This window comes from Phocoena phocoena, chromosome 4 (genome assembly GCF_963924675.1).
Source record: "Phocoena phocoena chromosome 4, mPhoPho1.1, whole genome shotgun sequence".
In the NCBI taxonomy this organism is placed as follows: domain Eukaryota; kingdom Metazoa; phylum Chordata; class Mammalia; order Artiodactyla; family Phocoenidae; genus Phocoena; species Phocoena phocoena.
Genome location: NC_089222.1, coordinates 141,243,833 through 141,268,924, shown reverse-complemented (window position 1 = coordinate 141,268,924; position 25,092 = coordinate 141,243,833). Strand labels below are relative to the sequence as shown.

General features: G+C 47.3%; 1 protein-coding gene across 1 annotated transcript in view; it reads left to right on the top strand.

Moving 5' to 3' along the window:
• Positions 1 to 18,474, top strand: part of DSCAM (DS cell adhesion molecule) — a gene marked incomplete at its 5' end in the record, with an annotated part of 740,232 nt that extends 721,758 nt beyond the window's left edge. Inside the window, 2 exons of the mRNA XM_065875917.1 lie at positions 462 to 764; positions 18,122 to 18,474. Coding sequence (XP_065731989.1) covers positions 462 to 764; positions 18,122 to 18,474 — 656 coding nt within the window. The remainder of the gene's footprint in view (positions 1 to 461; positions 765 to 18,121) is intronic.
• Positions 18,475 to 25,092: the final 6,618 nt, after the last annotated feature.

The following is a 25,092-nucleotide window of genomic DNA, read 5'->3' as shown; positions in this document are numbered from 1 at the left end:
GCAATTCCGTGCAGTCACATCTTCACCTCTAACCATCACCCCGTCTTCCTGCCACACAGAGGCCAGAGGAGCTGAGTGCAGAGTTCAGATCATTCCTGCCAGTGAAAGACTCTCTGTGGCCCAGGGGCAGGGAAGGGGCCGCTGCAGTTCATTTGCACCGCATTCCCAGCTGTCTTAACTAAAAGCGGAATTTTTTCAAGGGGATGTATTACTGATCTATGGCAGTGTCCCAGGCTGGGGACATCTGACTCCAGAGATTCTGTTGACACCCCGAGGCCACATGGCTGAGGATCATGAAGGTGGCCTTACAGTGACAAAGGCAGTCCTCAGACAGAGACCAGGCACCCCTGCCGGGCTACCCAGTGACTGGAAGAAATAGACACAAGCCCAGAGCACCACCCAGTCAGTGCAGACTCATGGTGACACATCACCCGTCTTGTTTTCTCTTTTGCACGGCACAGATCGAGCGCGAAGCAGCATGGTCTCCACAGAAAGTGCCTCTTCCACTTACGAAGAACTGGCCAGGGCCTACGAACACGCCAAGATGGAAGAGCAGCTGAGGCACGCCAAGTTCACCATCACGGAGTGCTTCATCTCAGACACATCGTCCGAGCAGTTGACGGCAGGGACAAATGAGTACACAGACAGTCTGACCTCCAGCACCCCTTCAGAATCGGGGATCTGTAGGTTCACCGCATCTCCCCCCAAACCTCAGGATGGAGGACGCGTGATGAACATGGCGGTTCCGAAGGCGCATCGGCCAGGTGAGGCGAGACACGTGTGGACCAGCAGTCGGGGAAGCTCGTCTTCCCAAGTCACACTGGTCTGTTGTGAAAGCCCTTGTTGGGATTCACACTGGGTCTTCTGTTTCTTGACTGCTGCATAACGCACCACCCCAAAGCTTGGGAGCTTTTACAACAACAGTGATCATTTGTTTCGTTCTTGAGTCTGAAATTGAATCAGGGCTTCGTGGGGACACGCATCTCGGTTCCGGCCGTGTCGATGGGGAGCTCAGTTATGGATAGAGGAGCCACGTTCCAAATGGCTCACTCACCTGGAGGGTTGATGCTGGCCGCAGCCTCCCTACATAGGTTTCTCCACGAGGTGTCTTGTGCATCCTTATGTCACGGTGACTCAGTTCTAAGAGCCAGTGTCCCAAGAGAGACAGTGGAAATAGCCAGTTTCTTAAGGTTGGGCCTGAAAACTGACCCGTCACTTCTGCCATATTCTGTTGTTCAAGCAACCACAGAGCTCTGGGAGCCCAGATTCTAGAAAAGGAGAGCGCCACCACATGAGGAGTATCGAAGATATGGGGATGATGTTTTAACACTGCCGTGCTGTGGGTTTCAGAAGGAGAGCAGTCTTACCAGGGAGCCAGCCTTTGGCACTTGGCTTCCCTGAGTTACCTAAAGTGACAGTAAATGGCTAGTGTCGGGTCGGCCAGTAGTTTGGTGTCTGCCTTAAGCAGTATTCTGGGTGTGTGGATGGGAGCTGCAAACCCTAAGACCTGCAGGGCCTGGCAGATCATGTAAGTGAAGAAGGTGGGGGGCAGGGTAAAGGGATGGATGGCGACATGGAGAATTCAAGAGCTGAGTGACTGTCTAGGGGAAAAGGACTCTAGCAGCCTCCTGCCAAGCGATCCCGAGTGGAAACTGGGGGCTGTGTGAGCGAGTTTCTCAAGAGAAGCCAGAAATTTTGGTGTTATATGGCGACTCACACTTTTCAAGTGTTTGCTCAGATACGTGCAAACCATTGTACGGGGCAAATGAAACACATCTTTAGTTTGGATCCGAATCATGGCAGCCGGTTGTAGTTCTCTTCTGAAGAATCACTTTTTCTTTTTCATCCTGAAGTACCTGTCTGTAGACTTGACTTTGTGCACTGGCCTATCCATTCTTGTGGAATCCAGTTTTATTTCACATCTCCCCATTTTCTGAACACTGCTACAGGTTCTATTTCAAAAATATATCTTCATCTTAAATCCCCACGATTCCTTTGGGCTTTATGGCATAAGGCCAAGCTGAAATGAGCTTTGTAAATGCATAAAGATATATAAACTAAGAATTGTCTATCCAGCAACTCATCTTCCAAACTGAGTCAAGACCCACACGAACCTCCTGTCAAGAAGGATAGCTTCATTTATTTCCGTGCTCTCTACCTCCTCAGGGAGAAGACTTTATTTGTGGGTGTTTTTATTCAAGGACTTTTTGTTGTTGGCATTTATTTGCAAGGCAGATGCAGCAAATGTAGGAGAAATGCCATAGCATTTTGTGGCTGTAAACCTCGAGAGTAAGGAAGACGAGAGAGGAGAAAATGAGCCAGTGGACAGGTTGTTTAGTCTCGCTGGGCTGCAATTGTCTCATCTGTAAAATGGGCTCAAATGTAAAATGGGCATGGCATCGACACCCACCATCTGGGGTTTGTGTAAGCTGTATGTCGCCTGATGCAGGCGTCAGCAGCATTAGTTGTAGCTTCTGTTGTCGCCTTGTTGACTTGTTGTCGGGGCTCCCACGGTGACTCTAATGATGGTCTGCAGATGTAGTGCTCTCCCCCCTCTTCCTTCTTTGGTTTATTTTCCTTCCATGGCCATTGATTCCTGGAGAGCGTCCGCCTCATTTGTGTATCAGTATCACCCAGTTAAGTATATGCATTACACTCCCATCTGAGATACATGCCATGCTTCCCCTTGTGTAGAACCAGCTCCTAGGTTAAATGTCCTATGTGTGCCGGTCTTGAAATCATTAAAGGTTCGTATCTTTTTGATGGCTTGTTGTTCATCGTGTTGGATTCCTATTGAAAAAAAATGTTTGAACTGTTTTCATGATATTGTTGCCTGGATCCATCAGAACAGCTGAAAGGTCACAAGTAAGGTACTATTGTCATAATATGCTATTTAGACTAAAAGGATTTTATGACTGTAGGTATGGATAACTTTTTAAATCCTTATGAATTCAAATGCCCACAAACATTGTTTCATCCACTCTAAATGCTGTATTATTATTACTGGACATTTGATATGCTTTTAGAAAAATATTTCATCCTTCTGGAAGCCTTTCTGTTGCTCCTTTATAATGGAACTAAATTCAACACTGAGCACAAAACCTAAAGTTACAGTTTATTATCCTGCTGACTGGAGACTGTGTCAAAATTAGCAGTTCCTTGAACAGGGCTTCCAAACCAAAGTCTTTACCTGTGTTCCCTTGTGTTTCTAGATGCTATCAGTCATCCAAATCTCTGGATATCTTTCTCCTTACCATCAGTTCTTTTCTGATGAGTTTTTTGGGTTTTTTTTTTTTTTTTTTCCGTTTACAACCCCAAGCTTTTAAATTCTCTACAAATCAGGACTAAGCTAAATGAATTTGGCCAGATGGTGGCTGCAGGAAAATAGGAAATATGTCTTAGTTATCTGTATATTTCTCTCCTGGTGTCTAGCAGATATCTGGCCACATAGCGAGTGTTCAAGAAATATTTTTAACCAGCTTAATGATATTGAATGTATATACCTAACGTTGTGTCTGATGTAGAGCAGGTGTTTAATAAATGTTATTGAATGAATGAATATATCATGATTGTGAAGATGACAAGATTGGCCGATTGGTTCAAATATTACAATGGTTAGAAATTATTAAATAGAAACTACTTCCATCTTTAAAAACAAAAGACAAAGCAAACACGCTAACTCTCTGTTCCTCTGAGAAATAGCTGGAAAATTTAACAGCTTCTTTTCCTCTCAGCCAAGGTGGCTTCCAGTACTTCGGTTGCGATATAGCTGCTTTTGGTTTCAGGTAGCATCTGGAACCAGTTTCTGATGTTCTTGGATTACTACTGCTTCTTTATTCATAAAGAGATGCCACTGCAGGAAGCTACTTAAATCAATTTAAAGCTCCAAATCTGCAACCTAACGCAGCCCGGCCCCGCCAGCAGCAAGGGCAGTGTCTACCCCTTCTGATCTCCTCCCTGAGACGCTGGGACCCCAGCCTTAAACGTCTGCACCTCACTGACCCCCTGCTCCTCCGCCGTGATGAATGCAGGGGAGGTTTTCCGGTTGGAAATGGCCGTTGCTTGCCACCAACTTATTGGTTCTCTGAACAACCAGTTATACGAAGCAGATTGAGGATTTTAATTTTAGGATCCACTCATCACGTACCTCACGCTCCCCTGGGGGGGGGTGTGTTTAAAGGGAGAGAAGAGAGTGGAGTGAGAGACAGGGCTCCCACCTGAAGGACCAGCCAGGCTCTGCTCATCTCATGTCCCCTGCAAAGGCTGGCCTTGTTCTCAGCTGTCGTGTGCACATGTCATGTACGCACGCACACGTGCACACACACGGACACACACGCACAAGGCTTGAGTTCCCCTGGCCTTCACCCTTCTAGAGATGGCCCTGCTCCTTCCCGCCCACCCCCCCTGCCTCCCTGCCTTTCCTCCAGTGTGTATTTTCTGGCTTCCACTCCACACCTAGCCCTGTTTTTGGAGCTGGGTATACAACGGCTGACAGGACCCACGAAGACCCCGCTTGGAAGGAGCTTATGTTCCTGGGGGGAAACAGACACTTATCAAGTAAACAAAGAGTATTGTTTCAGATCATGGTCAGCACTGGGAAGGGAAGTAAACCAGGAAGGGGATAAAGTCTGGCAGGAGGTACTTAGGAGAAGATGGTCAGGGGAGTCCTCTCAGAAGCAGTGAGACGTGAGCTGAGACCTCAGTGGTGGACGGGCAGAGAGACCCGGACAGAGACCCTGAGAAACGGGTCCACGCGGAGGGAAGAGCAGAGATAAAGGCTGGCAGACAGCAATGAGCTTGGCATCCACAGCACAGGAAGAGTTTACTTCCATCCAAGCTGTGTTTGAAAGGTGCAGACTTTCAAACACTCCCCCAGAATTTAAACTCAGAAAGACCCCCCGGGGCCATGAAGCAACATCTCCTCGTATTCAGGCAGCTCTAGGTAGACCTTAACATTCGAATGGGCTCATTCTGACTCCCTCCTAGAAAACCAAACCTTTCTGATGTGCATTTGCAATTCTGTCTTCTTAAGGACCCGCCTGTTACTTCAGTCTGTTCTTTGTGGCTGTCCCTCAGACACAGAAAGTGATGGCGGGACGTTTTCTGAGGGTCCCAAGCTCGGAACCCTGAGCGCGTTTGCCTTTCCTAGCCATCTCCTCCCGCCTGCACGGGGCACAGGTGCCGAGCTTTCCTCCGACCTTGCCGCGTGCTCTGGCTGTTTCACTGTGGCCGCAGCTATGTGGAGATTTTCTCTTTCGTTCTCACTACATTCTCTCTGACTTCTGAGTCCATTGGCGACTTGCTGCTTTCCTAGGTGGACATATTGTGGTTCTGCTCTCATTGTTCGGGAGCCTACAGGGGGTGGAAGTGAGGGGGAGACCTGGGCCTGTGACAGAGGGGCAGGATGGCCACCTGTGTCCTGCTGAGTGACCAGAAGACAGCCCTGGATTCCCGTGCATGGATGACAAGCAGAGAGGCTCACCGCCATGAAGGAAAGTCCACCGCATCTCCAGAAGGGCCCTGTCAAAACACAAATGTCATACCCTTGTTTGTTCAACCCATGTCTACTGAGCATCTTCCCTGTAAAAATACCATGCCAGGTATTACCTGAAGACATCAAAGTGTTAATATGTTAAACCAACACTTCCCACAGTCTCCTTGTTTATCAGAATAGCACATAGTGTCACAGACAGCAAAGTGTCCCAAAGACGGGTCATTGAGGAGGTCCAAGAAACAAGGCAAAACCCAGCTTATGGAAGACAGACACCCCCTCCCACACACACGAACACACACACACACACACACACACACACACACACACACAGCCCAGTGAGGTGTCACCACAAGCCAGTAGCGACCTGAAGGTCCTGGAAATATACAAAGGGTAAAAAATATACAGCAAGGACCGGCATCTCTCAGTGTGGTCCCGTGTGGATACGGCACCAAGGTCTCAAGCATCCTATTCCCAGACTAGGAAGCAACAAGCCAGAATTCAAGTCATTCAGTCAACACCCTCATGTTAAAAATCCCTTCTTTGCCTTCCCACTGCTTTCAGGGTAAAGACCCCCAAGGCTCTGAGAGGCCAGCCCCACCTTCCCCACCAGTCATGACCCCCCCTGCTCTCCAGGCCCCAACTCTCTGGCCTCCTAAATTCCACCAACATAGATTTCCTTTGCCTGGCATCATCTCGTTCCAGGTGAACTAGTCCTTCTTGGGATGAGTCAAGATGAGCGGGGTTATTGACACGGGGCTGCTAGCCTCGCAGTTGAACAGGTTGAAGCCCCCAGCCAGGGCTCCTCCTTGGGGGTCCTCGGCGTGTGAGTCCCCGATGGTGTCACGTGACCCTCATGGACCCTTCCCCACTGGGGGCTCCAAATGCCCCAGCATGTTCCCAGCTTGCCTACCTTCTGAGCAGATTTTCCCATCCTGCTTTTTATCCAGAATTACTCTCTTTCAGAAGAACCATGAGCACAACAAACTCAAAGCCCCACTTTATACCTCAGTGTAGTTTTTACAGTTCACCAGCAAGTAGGATTACAATAACAATGAGCCCTTAAAAATGCACGAAGCCCTCCCAAGTACACGCCAAGAATGGTAATAGAATCCACTGAGGCGGACTTCTGATAACCATCTCACATTACTTATTTAGAGTCTTTCCTGGTCGCCGTTTGGGAGTGAAGATTCATTTACCAAGAAGGGTTCATTTACAAGTTTTCATTACTACTCTGACATTAATATTAAACTGGAAAAGTGTTAGATCTGGTCGGCCTCGGGTGTACGCGGACTACACGCTCCCCTTTGTAACTAGCTCTTTGATGCCATGGTGTCGTTTCAAGTCTGTGTAGTTTATATTGAAATTGCTGGAAGTCGAGGTAAGCATCCTTGGCTTCTTACCTTTACATCAATATACAGCTCCATCCAAGCACAGATATAAAACCTTGTTAGAAGTTGATGAAAGTTCCTTTTCTTGTGTCCCCAGAGGAGACTGAAGCCCACAGGGCCCCTGCTTCACTTTCATTCTGCACAAATTTTTTGTGAAAGCGTGCAAGTGTTCTCACATTTGCTGACTATAAAGAATCGCCCAGCCAAAAGAAGAAGGATATTGCAATGCGCCTTGGAATTTCAGGCTCCCAAAAATGCATTCATTTGTCCCTTATTCATCCCCAAATTCCAAGCACCTCCAAGTTCGCAGGTGTTGGACCAGTTTTCCCAGGTGAGATGATTCAGAGCATAAGAAAGACTCTTTCAGGATTACAGGTTTTCATTAGAAATTATCAGGCCCATTTCCCTTGACTAAAGGAAAGAGCTAAAGCTCAAAGGTCTCACAGAACTACTTGAGGCAGAGGCAGGATTTCAAGGCAAGACTCAGCTCTCTCTCACTCACACCCTGCCCGTTGCTCTGAGCCCACCACCCTAGTCAGGTCAGGTCGGACACAGGCCATCTAACTGCCGTTCCATCGGATGCATCCCTTACATTCCTCCACAAAGAACTGAGGAGGTAATTCCTTGTGGATTAGGAGAGGCAGAGGAGTACCATTCCCTATTCTGATTGAATCTGATGGTTTTCAAGTAAAAGTAAAGTGAAATCAGGATCCACGTGGAATTAGGAACTTGGACCATGTAAGCTAGGATTTTGCAACAGCAGCGCATAATATCTGGGGTTGGGTGATGCTCTGTGGTGGAGGCTGCCCTGGGCATCATAGGACGTTGCCACGTGCCCCCTGGAGGGCAAAATCACCCTCAGCTGAGAACCGCTGTTCTCGACTGTAGGCTTTCTTTCCCCAGGGTGCACGTGGCCAGAGGCGGGAACCGTTGTCTGAGCCAGATTCACAGACTGCAGGTCCGTTACAGGGTTTCTGAATTGATCCGTTCTTGTTCGGAGTCGGGATTGATTTTGCCATTCTCCTTCCAAAGCTAAAATGCATTCAAAGGTTGCATGTGAGTCTGAATAGATTGAGAAGGTTCAGGAAGTTTTGCTTTCCTGATAGGAAGGCAGGGGGGTGTCTTTTGGCTTTCAGCTAAAAAGAGGCAGGTTTAACACAGCAGTTTTCCCACAGTCGGGCAGAGCAGGGCTTGGAGGCCCCCTGGGTGCAGGATAGCAAGCTTTGAGCTCGTATTTTCTGATGGATGTGGGATCGCCAGGGGAATCCATGCTACTTCAAGGCTGGAGGGCTGGAGTTGTCATGGCGCCAGGGAGCAAAGTGGTTAGGGACCGACAGAGAAATGGATGCTGACTTATTTGGTGTGAACTTTCGGGGATATTAGTGGCACCAAAGGTCCCCAGAGGGCAGTGACAGGAGGATGAGAAATGGCCCATGATGTCAAATAATAAGACATAACATGGAAATAAAGGCTAAATCACCTCTCATCCTTCAAGGAGTGAGTCAGGGCAGCGCCTGGGCTCCTCTGGCAGCCAGGGGTGAAGGATGCAGTTTGTGGGCGGTGGGCTGATGAGACACGGGCCGGGGGATGCACGGGGAGCATGAGGCCTGGGGCGGGTGGGCTGTCGAGGCCAGGCGAGGAGAGAGGGCCAGCTCATGGTCTACAACCTACATCCCTTCCCACAGGGCTCGCTTCCCCGTCCTCTTAGCCATCATCCTGTGACTCGGTGACCTTGGCTTTTCTCTCTGTGTGGTGCTGTGTCTCTCACTTTCATCTCTCTTGGTCCTCTGTCTTCATGATTTCCCTCTGCTTCCCTCTGGGTGTGTGCTTCTCTGAAACCCTCTGTCTCTCTCTGTCCTCTCTGTTTTCTCTCTCCCCCATCTCTCTGTCTCTATCTCTCTGTCTCCCTCTCTGTCTCTGTCTCTCCCTCTATCTCTCTGTTTGTCTCTCTCTGTCTCTGTCTCTCTGTCTCCCTCTCTGTCTCAGTCTGTCTCTGTCTCTCTCTCCCCCATCTCTCTGTTTGTCTCTCTCTGTCTCTGTCTCTCTGTCTCCCCACCAGCCCTCCTCCCTCCCACCTCACCCCTGCCCCACCCCTCCATCTCAGCACCACCTGACCCCAGGCTGGCCCAGCAGCTCAGTCCCTCAGCCCAGTTTCTCGGAGCTTTCTTCCCCCACCAGCCTCCTTCACCCTTCGCTGTCCCTCCATGTCTCTGACACAAGGGCCATCATAGGCTTTGGCCTCGGGAGCAGAGCACAGTGGGGTGACTGTTGACGATGCACAAACACGCAATTAAAACCCACAAAAGCCGGTGGGTGGAGAGAGCCTGCAAGGCGCAGGCGGGACTCAGCCCCCGTGGGTTCCTCTGGGTTTGGGGAGGTAGCTCACAGGGTCTAGGTGTCTGGGAAGGTGCTAGAAGGGCTGGAAGTACAGGCAGGCAGGTGAGCAGGGCAGATGGAAGGCGAGGAAGGGAGTGCTGGGGTCCCCAGGTCCTTTCCCTCCCAGCTTTCAGAGGGTGAGCCCCGGGGCCGCCTGCCTGACTCTGTCCTTTTCTCCTATGTGCCTCCGCTTGCCTTTTCTGTGTGTGGCCTTCCCCTCCGATTTTCCTTCCCATCTCTGTCTTTCCATCACACGTACACATGCACACACACACTCGACACTGGTGCCCTGGCCCCTGCACTGCAGTCGGCCGTCTCCTGACCCTCTCATACCTGCACTGTCTGTGCTTTACCCCCTCCCCATGCCTTCTGCTTCATGGCTGAAAGGTTCAGCACAAAGGAAACCAAACTAGAAAGAGGGAGAGACAAAGTGGAGAGGTAGCCGGAGGAAAGCAAGAGGGGAAGTTATCACTGAGGATGTCAGTTCCGATGTCCGTCTGGAGACCCTGGTTTCCTGGAATCTGCACCCAGGCCGGGCCAGGTTCCACCCGGGTTGGGGGCAGTGGCGGGTTTACACACCAGGATGCCAAGGGCATGCGCACCTGACACAGGTGACTCTGGAGTTCAAAGCAAAGGAGACCCTTCGACTTCTCCTGGGTCACTGCCGCTTTCAAATGGAAACTCCAGAGGGCTGGGGTGGATTCACTTCGGGGGGGCGGGGGTTGCTCCACGGAGCCTGGTGGGGGTCAAGTGTTCTGGGAGGGTGGGCTGGGGAGGGCTGGGCAGTGGGGAACCGAGAAGGCCCGTGGAGACAGATGCACTCAGGAGGCTTCGGCTCCCTCCTGGGGGGAATCCGGAAAAGCCACCTCCAATCCAGCCCTGGAAGGATATTTTCCTAAGTGTAGGGTAACAGCTGGACAGCTGTCCACCTCCCCAGGGAGCAGGGGACCTGGGAGAAGTGACTCTGGCTTGGCCTTGGCAGAGAAGGAAGGATGGCTCATAGCAGAGCCCACAGAGGGGCTGCTGTGAGCTCAGGGCACAGCACAGGGACAGCGTAATCCACAAGTGTGCCAGCCACTGTTACTGATCATTAAAGAGAAAACCCCTCCTCTCCTTGGTGGATGGGAGCAGAGACTGTTCCACACAGGAAAAATGTTCAAAGAGGTTTCCCGTGACGCCCCCAGCCCATCCCAGACAGGAAGAAAGGACCTCAGTGTTAGGGTCCTGTGGCCTCTGTACCAAATTACCGCAAACTAGGTGGCTTAAAACAACAGAAACATATTCTCTCTTCTGGGCGGACAGAAGTCCGAGATCAACGTGTCCGTGAGGTTGTGCTCCCTCCAGGAATTCTAGAGAAGAGTCCCTTCCTTCTCTCTTCCAGCTTCTGGTGGCTCCAAGTTCCTTGGGTCGTGACCCCATCACTCCAACCTTTGCCTCATCTTCACATGGCCGTCTCCCTTCTTTATGTCTCAAATCTCCCTCTGCTTTTTTTTTTTTTTTTAATGAGGACACATGTCATAGGATTTCGGGCTCACCTTAGATTCAGGTGATCTCATCTCAAGGTCCTTTACTTAATGACATCAACAAAAACCCTTCTCCAAATCAGGTCACAGACACCAAGGGTTGGGATATGGACCTATCTTTTGGGGGGACACTACTCAACCCACAAAAGACAGACACTAAGGTAAAAGAAGAGTGCCCGAACCATTCCCCTGTCAGATCTCCAGCCCCATAACTTCAGACCCTCTGGAAAGGGAGATGTCTGACAGGAAACCTTTCACCTGCATTATCTAATTAAACCCTCATTCTAACCCTCTGTGGTCGATTCTGCTCTGTTCCCATTTTATGAGTGAGGAAACTGAGCCCAGACTTATACCTGTCAGATTAAAATGCAGACAATGTCGTCCAGGCTTCCACTCTTAATCACCACCATTAGAAGTGTTGTTTAGTTTCTCCCATGTGAAACGGCCGGCCAGATGGAGGGCCGGGAGGTTAAGAAAAGCAGGTGCGTGGGTGTCTAGATTGTCATGATAGTTTCCCATTTTATTTCTCTCTGTCTGGAGTCATAAGCGCATGGTTGTCTCGGCATGTAGAGACGTCTGCAGAACATAAAAATGGACGGACGTTTAGAGAATCCAGTTTCCTAACTGGTACTGGGACTAGCAAAAGAGGTGGGTTTTAATGGCCATAAAGTGCCTTTAATAAACAGCGCTCCCCACCGATCACTCTGGTGCTTCCTTCTGCGTCAGCGCATGAACTATTAAGAGAGCTCACTTACGTCATTCACACAGTTGAAAGGACTACTTGGGGTGCCAATCAGAAAACACACTGTCAAAAGGAGCTAATTAGAGCATCACACAACTTAATCAAGCTTTGCCTGAAAAATTGGATCTCTCGGAGATACTGACTATTCAGAGATGCTTAGCAGACCTGCGATAAGCAAACACAGAAGCCCCTGTATATAGGGATGTGGTGCTGAGCTGTCTTCATTATTAAGGTTTTCCAGTTCTCACCAATCTTTTCCAGCTACCTTGATCACTACATCTAAAGTGGCAACCCTGAAGGTATCATGGGTTTGTCTTTTGATTTCAGACACATCCGTTCCATCCAATCTGGCACCTGAGCATCCCGCAGTCCAGCTGGGACCAAGATGCTATGGCTTTTTAGGGGTTTAATAAGCCCTGTTTGTTCAAAGGGGAGTTGCTGGGATGGAGAGTCATTTGTGCATCTGTGACAAAGCATTACAAATATGCCAAGTGCTCAAGATGTAGTTGGGTGTCAGAAACAGCATAAGGCACTCTTGACCTACATTTTAAAAGAACCCTGGAGGTAAATGCCTTCCACATTTTCTCAAGTACTTGAACAAAATGATTTTCAAGATAATATTAGTTATGTAAATAAATAAAAGAGCCAATTAATCTGGACTCTTGGAATAAAGACAGATAATCACTTTTAGGAAATTGGATATATAAAAATCCACAAATTTCAAAATTGATCCATTAGGGTGTGTTGATTCACATGCAAAAAATTATTCTTCATGCTACAAAAGAACTGTTCCAGTTTTTGTTTTTAATGACAGCTCTGTTAATGCTTTCATGATATTTGTTTGCAAATAATTTAACCCCCAATAGAGAAGGTTAAAGAATACATCCACTACCAGAAAGGAAGACGAAGAATTTTCAATACCATCATAGAAGGCATTAGGGACATAAGGTTTCATTTTTTTAAATTAAATACTTTTATTTTGGGGGACTAAAGCTAATACACATAGCAATACCTACCTTCAACATTAGAATCTATAATGATAAATTTCATGCCACCTTTTTTTCTAAGCTAAAGTCCAAATACATCAAGTTACAAAACTCATTTCACAAGAATGTGAAATTACATCATTTCTTTCTCCAAGAGTGTCGTGGCCAATTTATCATCAAGGAATTTATTATTGGGCTTTCCTTTGATCCAGTTCACTGTATGAAGCCAATGTTTAATCAAAATGCCTTTGATTTCAGTGAGCCAAACCAAGGTATTGTTTTAGTGGAACACAGGCTGAAAAATATTAATGAAAATGTATAATTAGTCACCATCACTTCTTGGGATAAAGACATCCTGAGAAAGCCAGTGGGAAAATGCTAAGTGGATTCTTGCATCATAAATACCAAGTAATATGACAATGTAATGCAAGGTCTCAGAAATCAACATGGTAAATCTCCCAAAAATAAGGTCATCATTTCTCTTATTGGGGGGTTGGGGAAGAAAACTCAAAGCATTTTGAAAATTCTTATGCACATTTAAACTGTGCAAAATGCATTTTCCAGTAATTTTCCAGCCTGTCTTACTTTTGTTTCTAGATCTCCTATACCATTGAGTAGTCTCTCCCTTCTCTTTACATGGTTATTCTCTTTCAGTGAGTAAACTTGAATTTCGAAGGTTCTGGGGTCTAAGTCACTGTCTAATTGCACACGGCTTCACTGCTTTGTTAGCGCAACCACCAGCTAATGGCAGCCCTGCCTGGTACAGGAGGTTCCAAGATCCCGCCAAGGGGCTGGCTGAGGAAGACATGATCAACGATAAGGAAAGCAGGGAATATTTTGAAGCAAAAGAAACAAGAATTGCCAGTTATTTTAGATTCAGAAAGTTAAGGAATGAGTTATGCCTTAGATACGTTATTAAGAATAAAATGCTCACGAACGATCTCCTCTGGGGTGTCCCCAACCACATCAGACTCAGCATGTCTGAAACCAAACCCATGATCTTTTCCCACCAAATTATGATTTTTCTCCTAGGCAGTTCTGTGCAATGAATGAATAGTCCTGCTGTCCACCCGGTTTCCTGAGCTTGAAACCTGGAAGGGAGTCATCGCTGACCCCTCCTTCCCACTGCCCCACCTGCCATCAGTTCTGGAGCCATCTCCTTGGGCTTGTTCCACAAGTCACAGTTTCATTCCCTTTCACTTCCCATTGATGCTCAGGCCATCATCATGGCTCCCTCACCTGCACATCTTCTTACCTGGTCTCTCGGCTCCAGGACTGCACACCCCCAGCCCGTTTTCTAATCAGAGCTGCTCACCAGGTCTGCCATAAGGGACTTACAGGTGAGCCAAGATGGCCAGCCTCTCAGTCCCCAACGTGGCCAGGAAGAGCCCAGTGCATTCATCCCAGTGTGTTGCACAGATACCCCTTGTCTGCATGTGTCTCGAAGTGAGAAGAGTTGGAAGCACTAGGCTACACAATGAACAATGTCTATTCCAAAACTGCTGGAAGGTCAGATCTGGGCTTCAGTCCAGCTCAAACCTGGGTGATGTAGTTTGCAAAGTGTGTCTAGTGACTGGGCTCTAATTGTGTTCATGCATTTAGGGGACCCACAAGATGTATTGAAGACTTGAACCAGGGTCATAATGATGGGAGCAAAAGGGAGTCAAGAGATATTTTGCAAATAGAATTAACCTGGAGAAGGAGGTGTCAATGAGGGCTCTGAGATTTCAAGTATCAATTTCTGAGAAGATGAGGGTGACAAAAAAAAAGATTGGGCACGAAAGAGAAAGTGGCATTTGGGGATGAGTTTGGGACTAGGGGCTAGCCTTCATAAACTGGGTTTGTAGACTGGCTTTTAAAATTCGTGATGTGCATTTCTCTAATGATTAGTGATGCTGAGCATCCTTTCATGTGTTTGCTGGCAGTCTGTGTATCTTCACTGGAGAAATGTCTATGTAGGTCTTCTGCCCATTTTTGGATTTGGTTGTTTGTTTTTTGATATTGAGCTGCATGAGCTGCTTGTATATTTTGGAGATTAGTCCTTTGTCAGTTACGTCATTTGCAAATATTTTCTCCCATTCTGAGGGTTGTCTTTTCGTCTTGTTTATGGTTTCCTTTGCTGTGCAAAGGCTTTTAAGTTTCATTAGGTCCCATTTGTTTATTTTTGTTATTATTTCCACTTCTCTAAGGGGTGGGTCAAAAAGGATCTTGCTGTGATTTATGTCATGGAGTGTTCTGCCTATGTTTTCCTCTAAGAGTTTTATAGTGTCTGGCCTTACATTTAGGTCTTTAATCCATTTTGAGTTTATTTTTGTATATGGTATCGAGGAGTGTTCTAATTTCATTCTTTTACATGTAGCTGTCCAGCACCACTTATTGAAGAGGATGTCTTTTCTCCATTGTATATTCTTGCCTCCTTTATCAAAGATAAGGTAACCATATATGTGTGGGTTTATCTCTGGGCTTTCTATCCTGTTCCATTGATCTGTATTTCTGTTTTTGTGCCAGTACCATACTGTCTTGGTTACTGTAGCTTTGTAGTCTGAATGAGGTATCACCTCACACCAGTCAGAATGGCCATCATCAAAAAATCTACAAACAATAAATACTGGAGAGGGTGTGGAGAAAAGGGAACCCTCTTGCACTCTTTGTGGGAATTTAAATTGATACAGCCACTGTGGAGAACAATATGGAGTTTCCTTAAAAAACTAAAAATAGAACTACCATATGACCCAGCAATCCCACTGCTGGGCATATACCCTGAGAAAACCATAATTCAAAAAGTGTCACGTACCACAGTGTTCCCTGCAACACTATTTACAATAGCCAGAGCATGGAACAACCTAAGTGTCCATCATTGGATGTATGGATAAAGAAGATGTGGCACATATATACAATGGAATATTACTCAGCCATAAAAAGAAATGAAACTGAGTTATTTGTAGTGAGGTGGATAGATCTAGAGCTGTACTTCACAGAGTGAAGTAAGTCAGAAAGTGAAAAAACAAATACCGTATGCTAACACATATATATGGAATCTAAAAAATAAAAAAAAGTTCTAACAAACCTAGGGACAGGACAGGAATAAAGATGCAGACATAGAGAATGAACTTGAGGACACAGGAAGGGGGAAGGGTAAACTGGGATGAAGTGAGAGAGTGGCATAGACATATATACACTATGAAATGTAAAATAGATAGCTAGTGGGAAGCAACTGCATAGCACAGGGAGATCAGCTCGGTGCTTTGTGACCACCTAGAAGGGTGGGGTAAGGAGGATGGGAGGGAGATGCAAGAGGGAGGGGATTTTGGGATATATGTATACACATAGCTGATTCACTTTGTTATACAGCATAAACGAATACAACATGGTAAAGCAATTATACTCCAATAAAGATGTTTAAAAAATAAATAAATACAAAATATAAAATAAAATTCATGATGGACATTCATGTAGAAATATCTAGCAAAGCATGTGAAATTCAAGTCTAGAACTCAGGAAAGAGAGCAAAATGGAAAAGATGGATGTGACCTATAATGAGATGAGGTGAGTGCTGAGCCTTGAAGAGAGGGCTGAGCACATGGCACCGGGAAAACCCTGTCTTAGAGGGTGGATGGAGGACAGGGTCCAGGAAAGGAGAGTAACAAGTCACAGTCAGAGATGTAGGAAGAGCTCTGGGAGAGCAAAGTGCTGTGGAAGCTGAGAGTTTCAAAAACAAAAAGATCAACAGCACAAAATGTTGTAGGTGGTACAAGTAGGGTGAGGACCAAGAAGAAACCATGGAATGTGGCAATTAGAGGTCACAGTTGAACTTCAAAAGAACAATTGCCGTAGTTGATGGTGATGGCAGCTGTGCCAGTTCAGGTTTTCCAAGAAGCAGATGCCAAGACAGATTAGACATGCAAGGGATTTGGTGGTGGGGATGGGGGGTGGGGGGATTCTTGTAAAGAATAAAGATAAAAAGAGGGAGCAGTATTACTGAATTCAGGTTCAGCCACTCATTGCTCAATAATCCAACACTGAGAAACAGATGTTGGGTAAAAGGAGAGACAGCTTTATTGAGGAAGCTGGCAGTCCTGTGGAAAAGGTGGACTCATGTCCCAAAGAACCAACTTCCCATTCTCAGGCTTTGCTCAGAAATTTTATAGGGAAAAGAAAAAGGAGCTACGTGCTGAGGAGAGGGTTGTGGGGGTCATGATCAATTCACAGACATTCTTCTGATTGGTTGGTGGTGAGGTAATTGGGAGTCAACATCATTAACCTTCTGGTTTCAACCGGTCTGGGATTTCCTGCTGGTGGGCAGCATGCAGTTAACTCCTTCCAACTGGTGGGGTTTCAGTATCTACAGAACAGCTCAAAGGATGTGGCTCAGAATGTTATCTATAGACCTTGAGGAGGAACTAAAGATCCTTGACTTTGTTTAATGACTAAACTATTGTTATTTTGTCTTCCTTGACTATTGTCCTTTGTTTCTGCATCTTCTTATTTCTCTGATTAAATTTATTCTTTAGAACTTGGGGAGGGCCTAGGAGGCTAAAGTTTTTCTGCAAACAAGAAGCAGGTGGAGGACATGGCTGGTGTCTGTTCCAGAAAGTCCCCACAGGGTCCTGCTCCATTACAGCAGAAGCAGGCAAGGAGGGCCCACAGACCAAGACACAGGTGTGAATCCTGTGACAGGAGGAAGGGAAGGAAGGGGTGGGCAGGAAGACCCTCTGCTGTAGTGCACTGCTGAGGACTCTGCAGCCGGGCGATGGGGAAGCCCCGAGCAAACCCCTCATTGAGAAATCCCACATCAGGTGGGGTTTGTCATCAGGGGAACCTGTCATGTCAGGCAGTGCTGGGAGCAGCCCAGAGGACAGGTGGCCTCCGCGTTGGGGCGGGGTGGGGGGGGAAGTGGATTCTGTCCACTAACCTCTCTCCCCGCAGTGGGTTCTCTTGAAGAGGGTGCATTTCCCTGGCATCATAGAAGCCAAATGAGTGATCCTGAGAAGGAAGTAGAAACCCTGATACCCAGTCTAAGCTGTTCGTCTTTGTCTACACGGCACTGACCGAAAGAGACACAAGCAGTTTAGCAGGCAGGCAAAGCCTGGTAAGGATTCCACCTAAAGCAATCACAGAAACCGGTAACTAAGTGACGGCCAAGGTCACACAGTTCTGTGGAAGTGCTGAGACTCCATCATTCTTTGCTCTGCATCCCTGTCTCCCTCCTCAAACCCTGCACTCTCCCGACCACTGTCCACTGCATCCAGGGTTCAGGCCATCACCGTTTATAACCTGCATGTGTGGTTGCCTCTGGTGTTTCCCGTGGTGGGGTTTCCAAGGATCTTGTTACATCTATTTCTCTGGTGAAAATATGACATTTAAGAGCTTAAGTGAACAAGCCATAGGAAAGCCAGCTCTCCCTGTGCCTGGTGGAGGAGGCCTGAGGGTGATGCCTTTGCAGGGGCTCTGACCAGGGGTCTCGGGAAGCCCTGTGCCCAGGTCTCCCTGTGCCCAGGTGTGGAGACATTCCCACCTATAATACCCCGAGTGGCCCATTGCATGGGCACAGGGCCAGCCAGCACCTGCTGACCAAGGGAAGAGCCCACCTAACCCTCTGTGTTTCCTTCCAGGTGACCTCATCCACTTGCCTCCATACCTTCGAATGGACTTCTTGTTGAATCGAAGTGGTCCAGGCGCCAGCAGGGACCCGAGTATAGGGCAGGCATGCTTGGAGCCCCAGAAAAGTCGGACCCTGAAACGCCCCCCGGTCCTCGAGCCCATCCCCATGGAGGCTGCCTCCTCCACGGCCTCCACGAGGGACGGACAGCAGTGGCAGCAGGGGGCCGTGGCCACATTACCTCAGCGGGAGGGGGTGGAGCTGGGACAGGCAGCCAAGATGAGCAGCTCCCAGGAATCCCTGCTGGACTCTCGGGGCCATTTGAAAGGCAGCAATCCCTACACCAAGTCCTACACCCTGGTATAACCAACGGCATGACTGGACAGCGGTTGTAAATACGGTTTAAAAAATTCAATCAAAGCTACCTTTTTTTTACAGAATTCCAATATTTATAATGAAAGAAAATTGCCAAAATATATTAAAAAAAAAAAAAAACAGAGAGAGAGAAAATACTGAAAAAAACCACAGACAGTGCAAAGACTCTCCTGCTTTTTTTCTGTCTGAGTGTGAGCTCCATCTGCCTGGGCATCTGATTTTTTGGGAAAGAAGTCCAGTTTTATGATCTTCACGGGCTATTGCATTTTTACTGATTTTCTACAATGTGCATGTGGGACACATTCAACCTTCTGACTGGAAGTTCTATCACACAAGATTCAAGAAAGAAAACAGGAAAAAAAATTTACCTTCTTTGTGAATTTAAAAGGAACCTTGATTTGGGGACCGGGGTAAACGTTAGTCATGTTTGCACACCTTTCTTTCCCATTAGAAATTGGGTCCTTGATTTGACCTCCTTCTGTTGTTACTTAGGATGAGTGCCGTCAGTGAAGGGGTGGGGGGAATCAATTTGGTTTTCTTTTTTGTTTATTTTTTAAGTTAATGAGACACTCTTTGCATTTTGTCTAAGTGAAATAAAAAAGAAAAGGTGGTCTGCCTTTATTTCGATGTCTACTTCTCTTGTCTCCTATTGACTGCTGGGTCCTCCTTCCTAGGGGTGCTTGTGTTTGCAAACACCAGGGCTGAATCAAGGCCCCAAGTTAATAAACCAGTGAGGATTCTGAGAGTCTGACCTCCCCAGGATAGAGGGGAAGGACACAGAAGATGCAGCAGGTCTGAGTTTTAATGAGGGGCTGGCCAGGTATTCTAAGCCCCTTCATATGCTCTGCTCTTTGCCTCCCAACGACACCTGGCCCTCTAGCTGGACTAGGGATCAGAAAACTATGACCCACGGGACAAATCCAGCCCACTGCTGTATTTATCTATAAAGTTTTATTGGAACACAGCCATGCACACCATGTGCATTTAGTCCATGGCTGTTTCATGCCATGATGGCAGAGTTGAGTAGTTACAACAGAGATGGTAGGGCCAGCAAAGCTGGAACTAGTCACCATCTGGCTTTTTCCAGAAAAAGTTTGCAGACCCCTACTCTAGAGTCCCACCGTCAGCCCCAGCTCACTGGAATCAGGAAGGTTGGACCAGGAGAAGTCTGTGCATCCTGTCCTCATGGACCTGTCCTGCCACCACCATAACCAGTATCTAAATGTGCAGTAGACCATCTTGCTGTCTGTTCCTCTGACTCACTCCCTTGCACCCAGAGAAAACGAGTCGAGAGTAAGTGATGTTCCTCTGAAATCTTTCTTTTTCTTCCTCTCAGTTTATATTATTTTCTATGTGGCTCATCCTAACAGAGCACTTATTCTTAAATAGTATAAATTGTGTCCTCCTTCCCATGACCCTTACATAGTACACCTTAGAAAGCCCCCCCAACTCCCCATTCCAGCCTCTCTTAAGTCTCATGTCAGAGGTTTGGCATTGACCAGAAAACGTGGTCGAATGCCCGGAGCTGCTCAGTTGCCAAGGTAGCAGACTGTACAAATACGTCCACTCCCTTAATACTCTCTACAGGCTCCCCTTTAAGCCACAAGCCTAGGCTGGTGTCACCCATTGCCATCTGAGAACATGTTCAGAAATTTCTTTCCTGTTCTGCCTCCTTCTGTCCTTCTGTCCCTCCCTCTTTCCTTCCTTCTCTCCTTCCTTCTCTCCTTCCCTTCTTCCATCCATCTTTTCCATCATTCCTTCCTTCCATTTACTTTCCAGGCAAGCCCATTTGCCTACTTAGATTCTGTGATACCGAGCGTCTGCAGAGCAGATCCAGGACCACATCAGGACCACCTGCTGGTCCTGACATTAGGTGACTTCCTGGATGCGAAATGCTTGTTTCTTGCCGTGGTTTCAAACTTTAACCCATGTTGACAGTTTGTTGTTGGCATCTCCACAGACTGCTTTTTTTTTTTTTTTTTTAATTCAAAGAAATGAAATGCTACTTTCTGGGAAAAAATAAAATTAAAGCTCTATTGTTCATCAACCTAAAACTTACTATATCCCCCAAACTTAGAAGTCTACATTTTTAAAAAATTTTTATCTCAAGATGTACAAAAATAAAAAATTCCACATCATGTCTGCCTCTGGAAGGGATTGCTTTCAATAATACTGCCTTGGAAATGCTCATTAAAATGAGTTCAACACATAACCACTGTATCAAAAAGTTCACCCTACCCCTCAGGTAGGGGCCTGGTGTTAATATCTACAAAGAGACCCAGATGAAAGGGGTCTCTGTGGATTAAAAAGTCCATTATTGAGAGGAGTGATCATTTTCCTCCGGACTTCTGCCCATCTCTAATCTGATTTATAATGCCTTCCAGAGGTCACCTTACTAGCCTAAGTCTGCAGCCGGATTGATGTAGCTTGGAGTGGGGAAGCTCAGATAAATTCTTTATCCTCCAGCCAAAAAACTCTAGGGTCAATGGACAATCGCTATTGGGTCAACGGACTGGGTTTCCTCTGAGGCATCCACCTGGCTGGCAGCCTGAAAGACGTTCTCCTTCCTAAAGTGAGCAAGGTCTTCTGTTGCTGCATAGCCAGGGTACAACACTGAACACATGCACACCCACGGGAAACCTAGAGCTTCCACCTGGGTCACTGCCTGGTACCCACCTCTGCTGTGCTACCCACAAAGAGAAGAGGCTGGAGAAGGGAGGTGGGGAGAGATGGAAGAACGAGATGGTCTTAAATCTGATCGCTCAGAGAATCTCGATAATATCTTAAGACAAAGAAAACACACTGTTGCTTAATCTGCTTTTAATATAAGTGGTAGATCACCACCCAGGAAAGATTCCTCTGACCTGGGACGTTGATTCCTCATATGCCAAAATCTTCATGTGACTTTTAAGGAAATGGCTGAGGCCTTCCAGAGAAGCGGTGAACTCTGTACATCTATTTCCAGCAGTGGTAGACAGTGTGTGCAGCCTCCAGGCACTGGACTGGGACCAGGAATCCGAGGACTTGTTCACTATAGTCACCTATTCTGCAGAGGTTTAAAGAGAGCTCACAGTATGTCCACATTCAAATGGCATCTTTGTCCAAAGAATGTGACTCAGAGAATATCATCCGCTCTTGGAAGGTCGCCTGGGAAGATTGTGTCAACAATTTAATATCCAAGGGTCCTGAGCCCCGCGTTTGTTTTCCACCCATTGGCCCAAAATGACCTGTCAAACAGAGGCAGACGGTTCATCTTCTCTTTGAAGCCCTCCCTGAATACCCTATGTAACACCACATTCTGTCCCTCTCCTGGCGTTCCTGCACCCCTATACCTTCTGTGCTCTCTATCCATATCCTTAACATCTTCTAACTGCCTGCATAATTTGCTTATCATGGCTACTGTTCATTATCTGTCTTCTCTCACTGGAATGTCGGCTCCATGAGGGCAGAACTCTTTGTCCTGTCCATTGCATCCCCAGTTCTTAGAAGAAGCTGGCCCACAGTAGGCATCTTATAAATATTTGTTCAGTTGGAAACAAATGGGTGGGGTTTCCTAAGCTCAGGGTTCCTCAGCAGTGACACAAACCCCCTGAGTGCGCAAGGGCCACCTAGCTGCTCTGCATCACCCGTGGGCCTGGGGGCGCAGGGGGGCCGATGGGAACGTGGCACTCATGCCGACTGCTGGGCCATGAGTATCATCAGGCTGGGTCTCTGCCAGCATCCATGGAACCCTGGAGGCCAACCCATTACCCTTCGAGGATGGTAAAAATCTGAGCCCCTCTACTGCTCTTGACAGTAATTAGACCTGGCAGCACCAGCCCCTCCTCCACCCTCTGGCAGGACTAGTTACAGCTTAGACTTCTGGGTGTGATCCACTTACAAACTTTTACAGTTTGATGGGAATTTTTTTCTTTCCTCTTCTCAATCTCTCACTTTTCAGAAAGAACGAGAAAAAACTTGGGAAAAGTCACTTTGAGCACATGGCAAGGGGTACATGTTTCATCTCCCAAGACAAGCTTGGCAAAGCCAGAAAGCTCTCTGTGTCCCAGAAACTTCAAACCAGCTATAGGGAGAAAAGGCAATGTTTATTCTTTCTGGCATCGTGCCTCCCCAGAGGGGCTGTGCTCTGCCTCAAAGAGATAGCCCTTGCTCGGAGAAGAAAACAACTGGGATATACATTCATGTTTATGTCTGGGGAAGATACTGAGAAGGGTCCTGGAGGATAGCAGGGCCTGGGGCCAGACCAGCACCTGCGTGAGTACCGGGTCCACCCAGGCATCATGATCAGAGGGAAGATGGCATTTCCAACTGTGCTGTGTTCTGCTCTCAAAGAGTTAATTCAGCTTTTGCCTCAATCTCTCACCTTCTGAGGTTTCCCTAAGGGCACAGTGCCTCCCTAAATAGAGGTGACCTCCTCTTGCCACGCTATGGAGAAATACGTTAGCTATGAAGAAATACGTTAGCAGTCTCTTTAAAAGACGCTTCTTGTTTCTAGATATGAAATTATAAGTGTCTTATAAGGTGGTGACTTCTGAGCTGGGGAAGTGATGGTGCTGGGTGCTGACCCTGCATCCAGCCCCCAGGTAGGTGGAAAATGAGGATCCTTGCCCTGAACAAGAGTACAATTCTCTGTGCAACCACTGTGCCCACACTCGGCACCACACACATCAGACACACCCATACGCCATGCCAACAACCTCCAGCATCTGTCTCCCTATCCCACGTGAGAGGTTGCTCTGCCATTGCCCAGGAAGGTGACCTGATGACAGTCTCAAAAGATGCACCCTGCTGGGACAAAGCCAAGGACAAGCCGAGTAAAGATGCATACATTTGAACCGATTGAATTTCAAGGAACTGTTAGCCCAACGCTGTACCTATTCCTCTGATGGCTTAGCCACCTGACAAGAGAACATTCCTGTCCCACTGAAACTACTTACCTTCCCTTTTAAACTCTTTCATGATCTTCAGTTTAGTGGATCTTAGTGAATGACGTTCAGCCCACTTATGAGGGAGTTAACCCTCACCATCAAGGTGCCTTTCTTTCCTTTAGGAGGAGTCGGAGTCTTTTGCATCAAGCCAAGCGTAATGAAGATGCTTCCAACAAGGGCTCCCAGAGCCCCCAGAAGGGGACATTCTTATGTCTCTGATCCAACTGGAAAACCCTCCAGAGTCCATCCATTTCAAAGACTGTTCTCAAGATGTGCTTGTCTGCTGGCCTGCCTCTTTTGCCTGTTCTGCCCACTATGGAAAATTGTGTTTGTTTAATTATGTCAAATCTTAGGAGGCTTTGGCGTCAGCAAGGCATGTGGTGTAACAGCAAGAACACTGCACTGACAGGCTTGGCTCTGACACTGACCCTTCTGGGAACTCACCAGGAGATCATGTGCTTGGCCATCTGGTAGACCTGATTGGACCAGAAGATCCCTAAAACCCTTAAGTTTCAACAAGGACATGATCCTTCTCGGTGTCAACCTCATTGGGTAAATATCTGAGCTCATCGGAAGTGTGTGTGAGGGGTGAGGGCTGCATCTCATGCACTTTTTTGTACCCTTTTTTAGGCATCAGTGAAAAATGGTCAATGTTTTTAAATGATGCTTATGAAGTGAATGTAGGTGTGCAGATGTGTCATAGAACACAAAAAAAGATGCTCTAAGTGTCCATGATCCCGGGGTACAAGACAGATTTAACCTTTTTAATAAACTCTTCAAATCGGCTAATTGTGTTTGCTCTTTATCTTGGGTGGGGGGGATGGTAAAGAAACAACTCAGTTATTTGAAGGTTTCAGGTCATGGAGACGTCACTGCACGCTGCTTAAAATCTCAAATACTGGCGTTGAAAAGACCAACCTTCCCTCAGGCCCTTCTAAATAAAAACTTCTCTTGAGGTAAGCTCTTCCAAAACGTCATATCCAGCAGATTTCTAGGTTTGTGTTAGTAACCCTTGTGAGAGTCAGCAGAAAAGTGATTTTTGTTGTTCTTGATGTGTGGGGGAAAAGGCTGGTGACCTGTCCTTGGTGGGCATGGCACTCCGTCCCCTAGGCCACTGGTCCTCCATAACACCTGGGCCGACAGGTACATCGACCCGGCACTCATGCAGATGTGAGCTGGGGTGGAGCAGCTGAGGCTCCTACGAGGCCAGCACCTCTGATGCTAACCCAGCTCTGCATGGAGCAGGCTAACCCTTCAGGACCACTTCCAAACCCCAACCCACTCCTCTCCTGCTCTCAGCAGGCAGACAAGCAAAGAAACGGAGCCCATCAAGGAGGTGTGCCTTCCTTTTCCTGCGAGCACCCCAAACTCTTCCAAACCCACACCTTTCCTTACTCTTGCCCACCTCCCACCCACAGCTCACTCCCCCATCTGTACTCTGGATCCCAACCTCTCCACCTTTACAAGACCCTCACCCCCCCCCCCCCACCCACTCATATTCCTTCTCATATTCACGTGGAAATATACTCAAATCTTTCCCATGGAGAAAAAAGAAACCTCTCCTTCTGCTTCCACTCACTGTAGACACTGCCTCCTGCCCCCCTCCCCTCCCAGTGCAGCATCTTGAAGACGTGTGTCCTGTGCTCACACTGCTTCACCACCTTTTCCTCCCATCTACTCT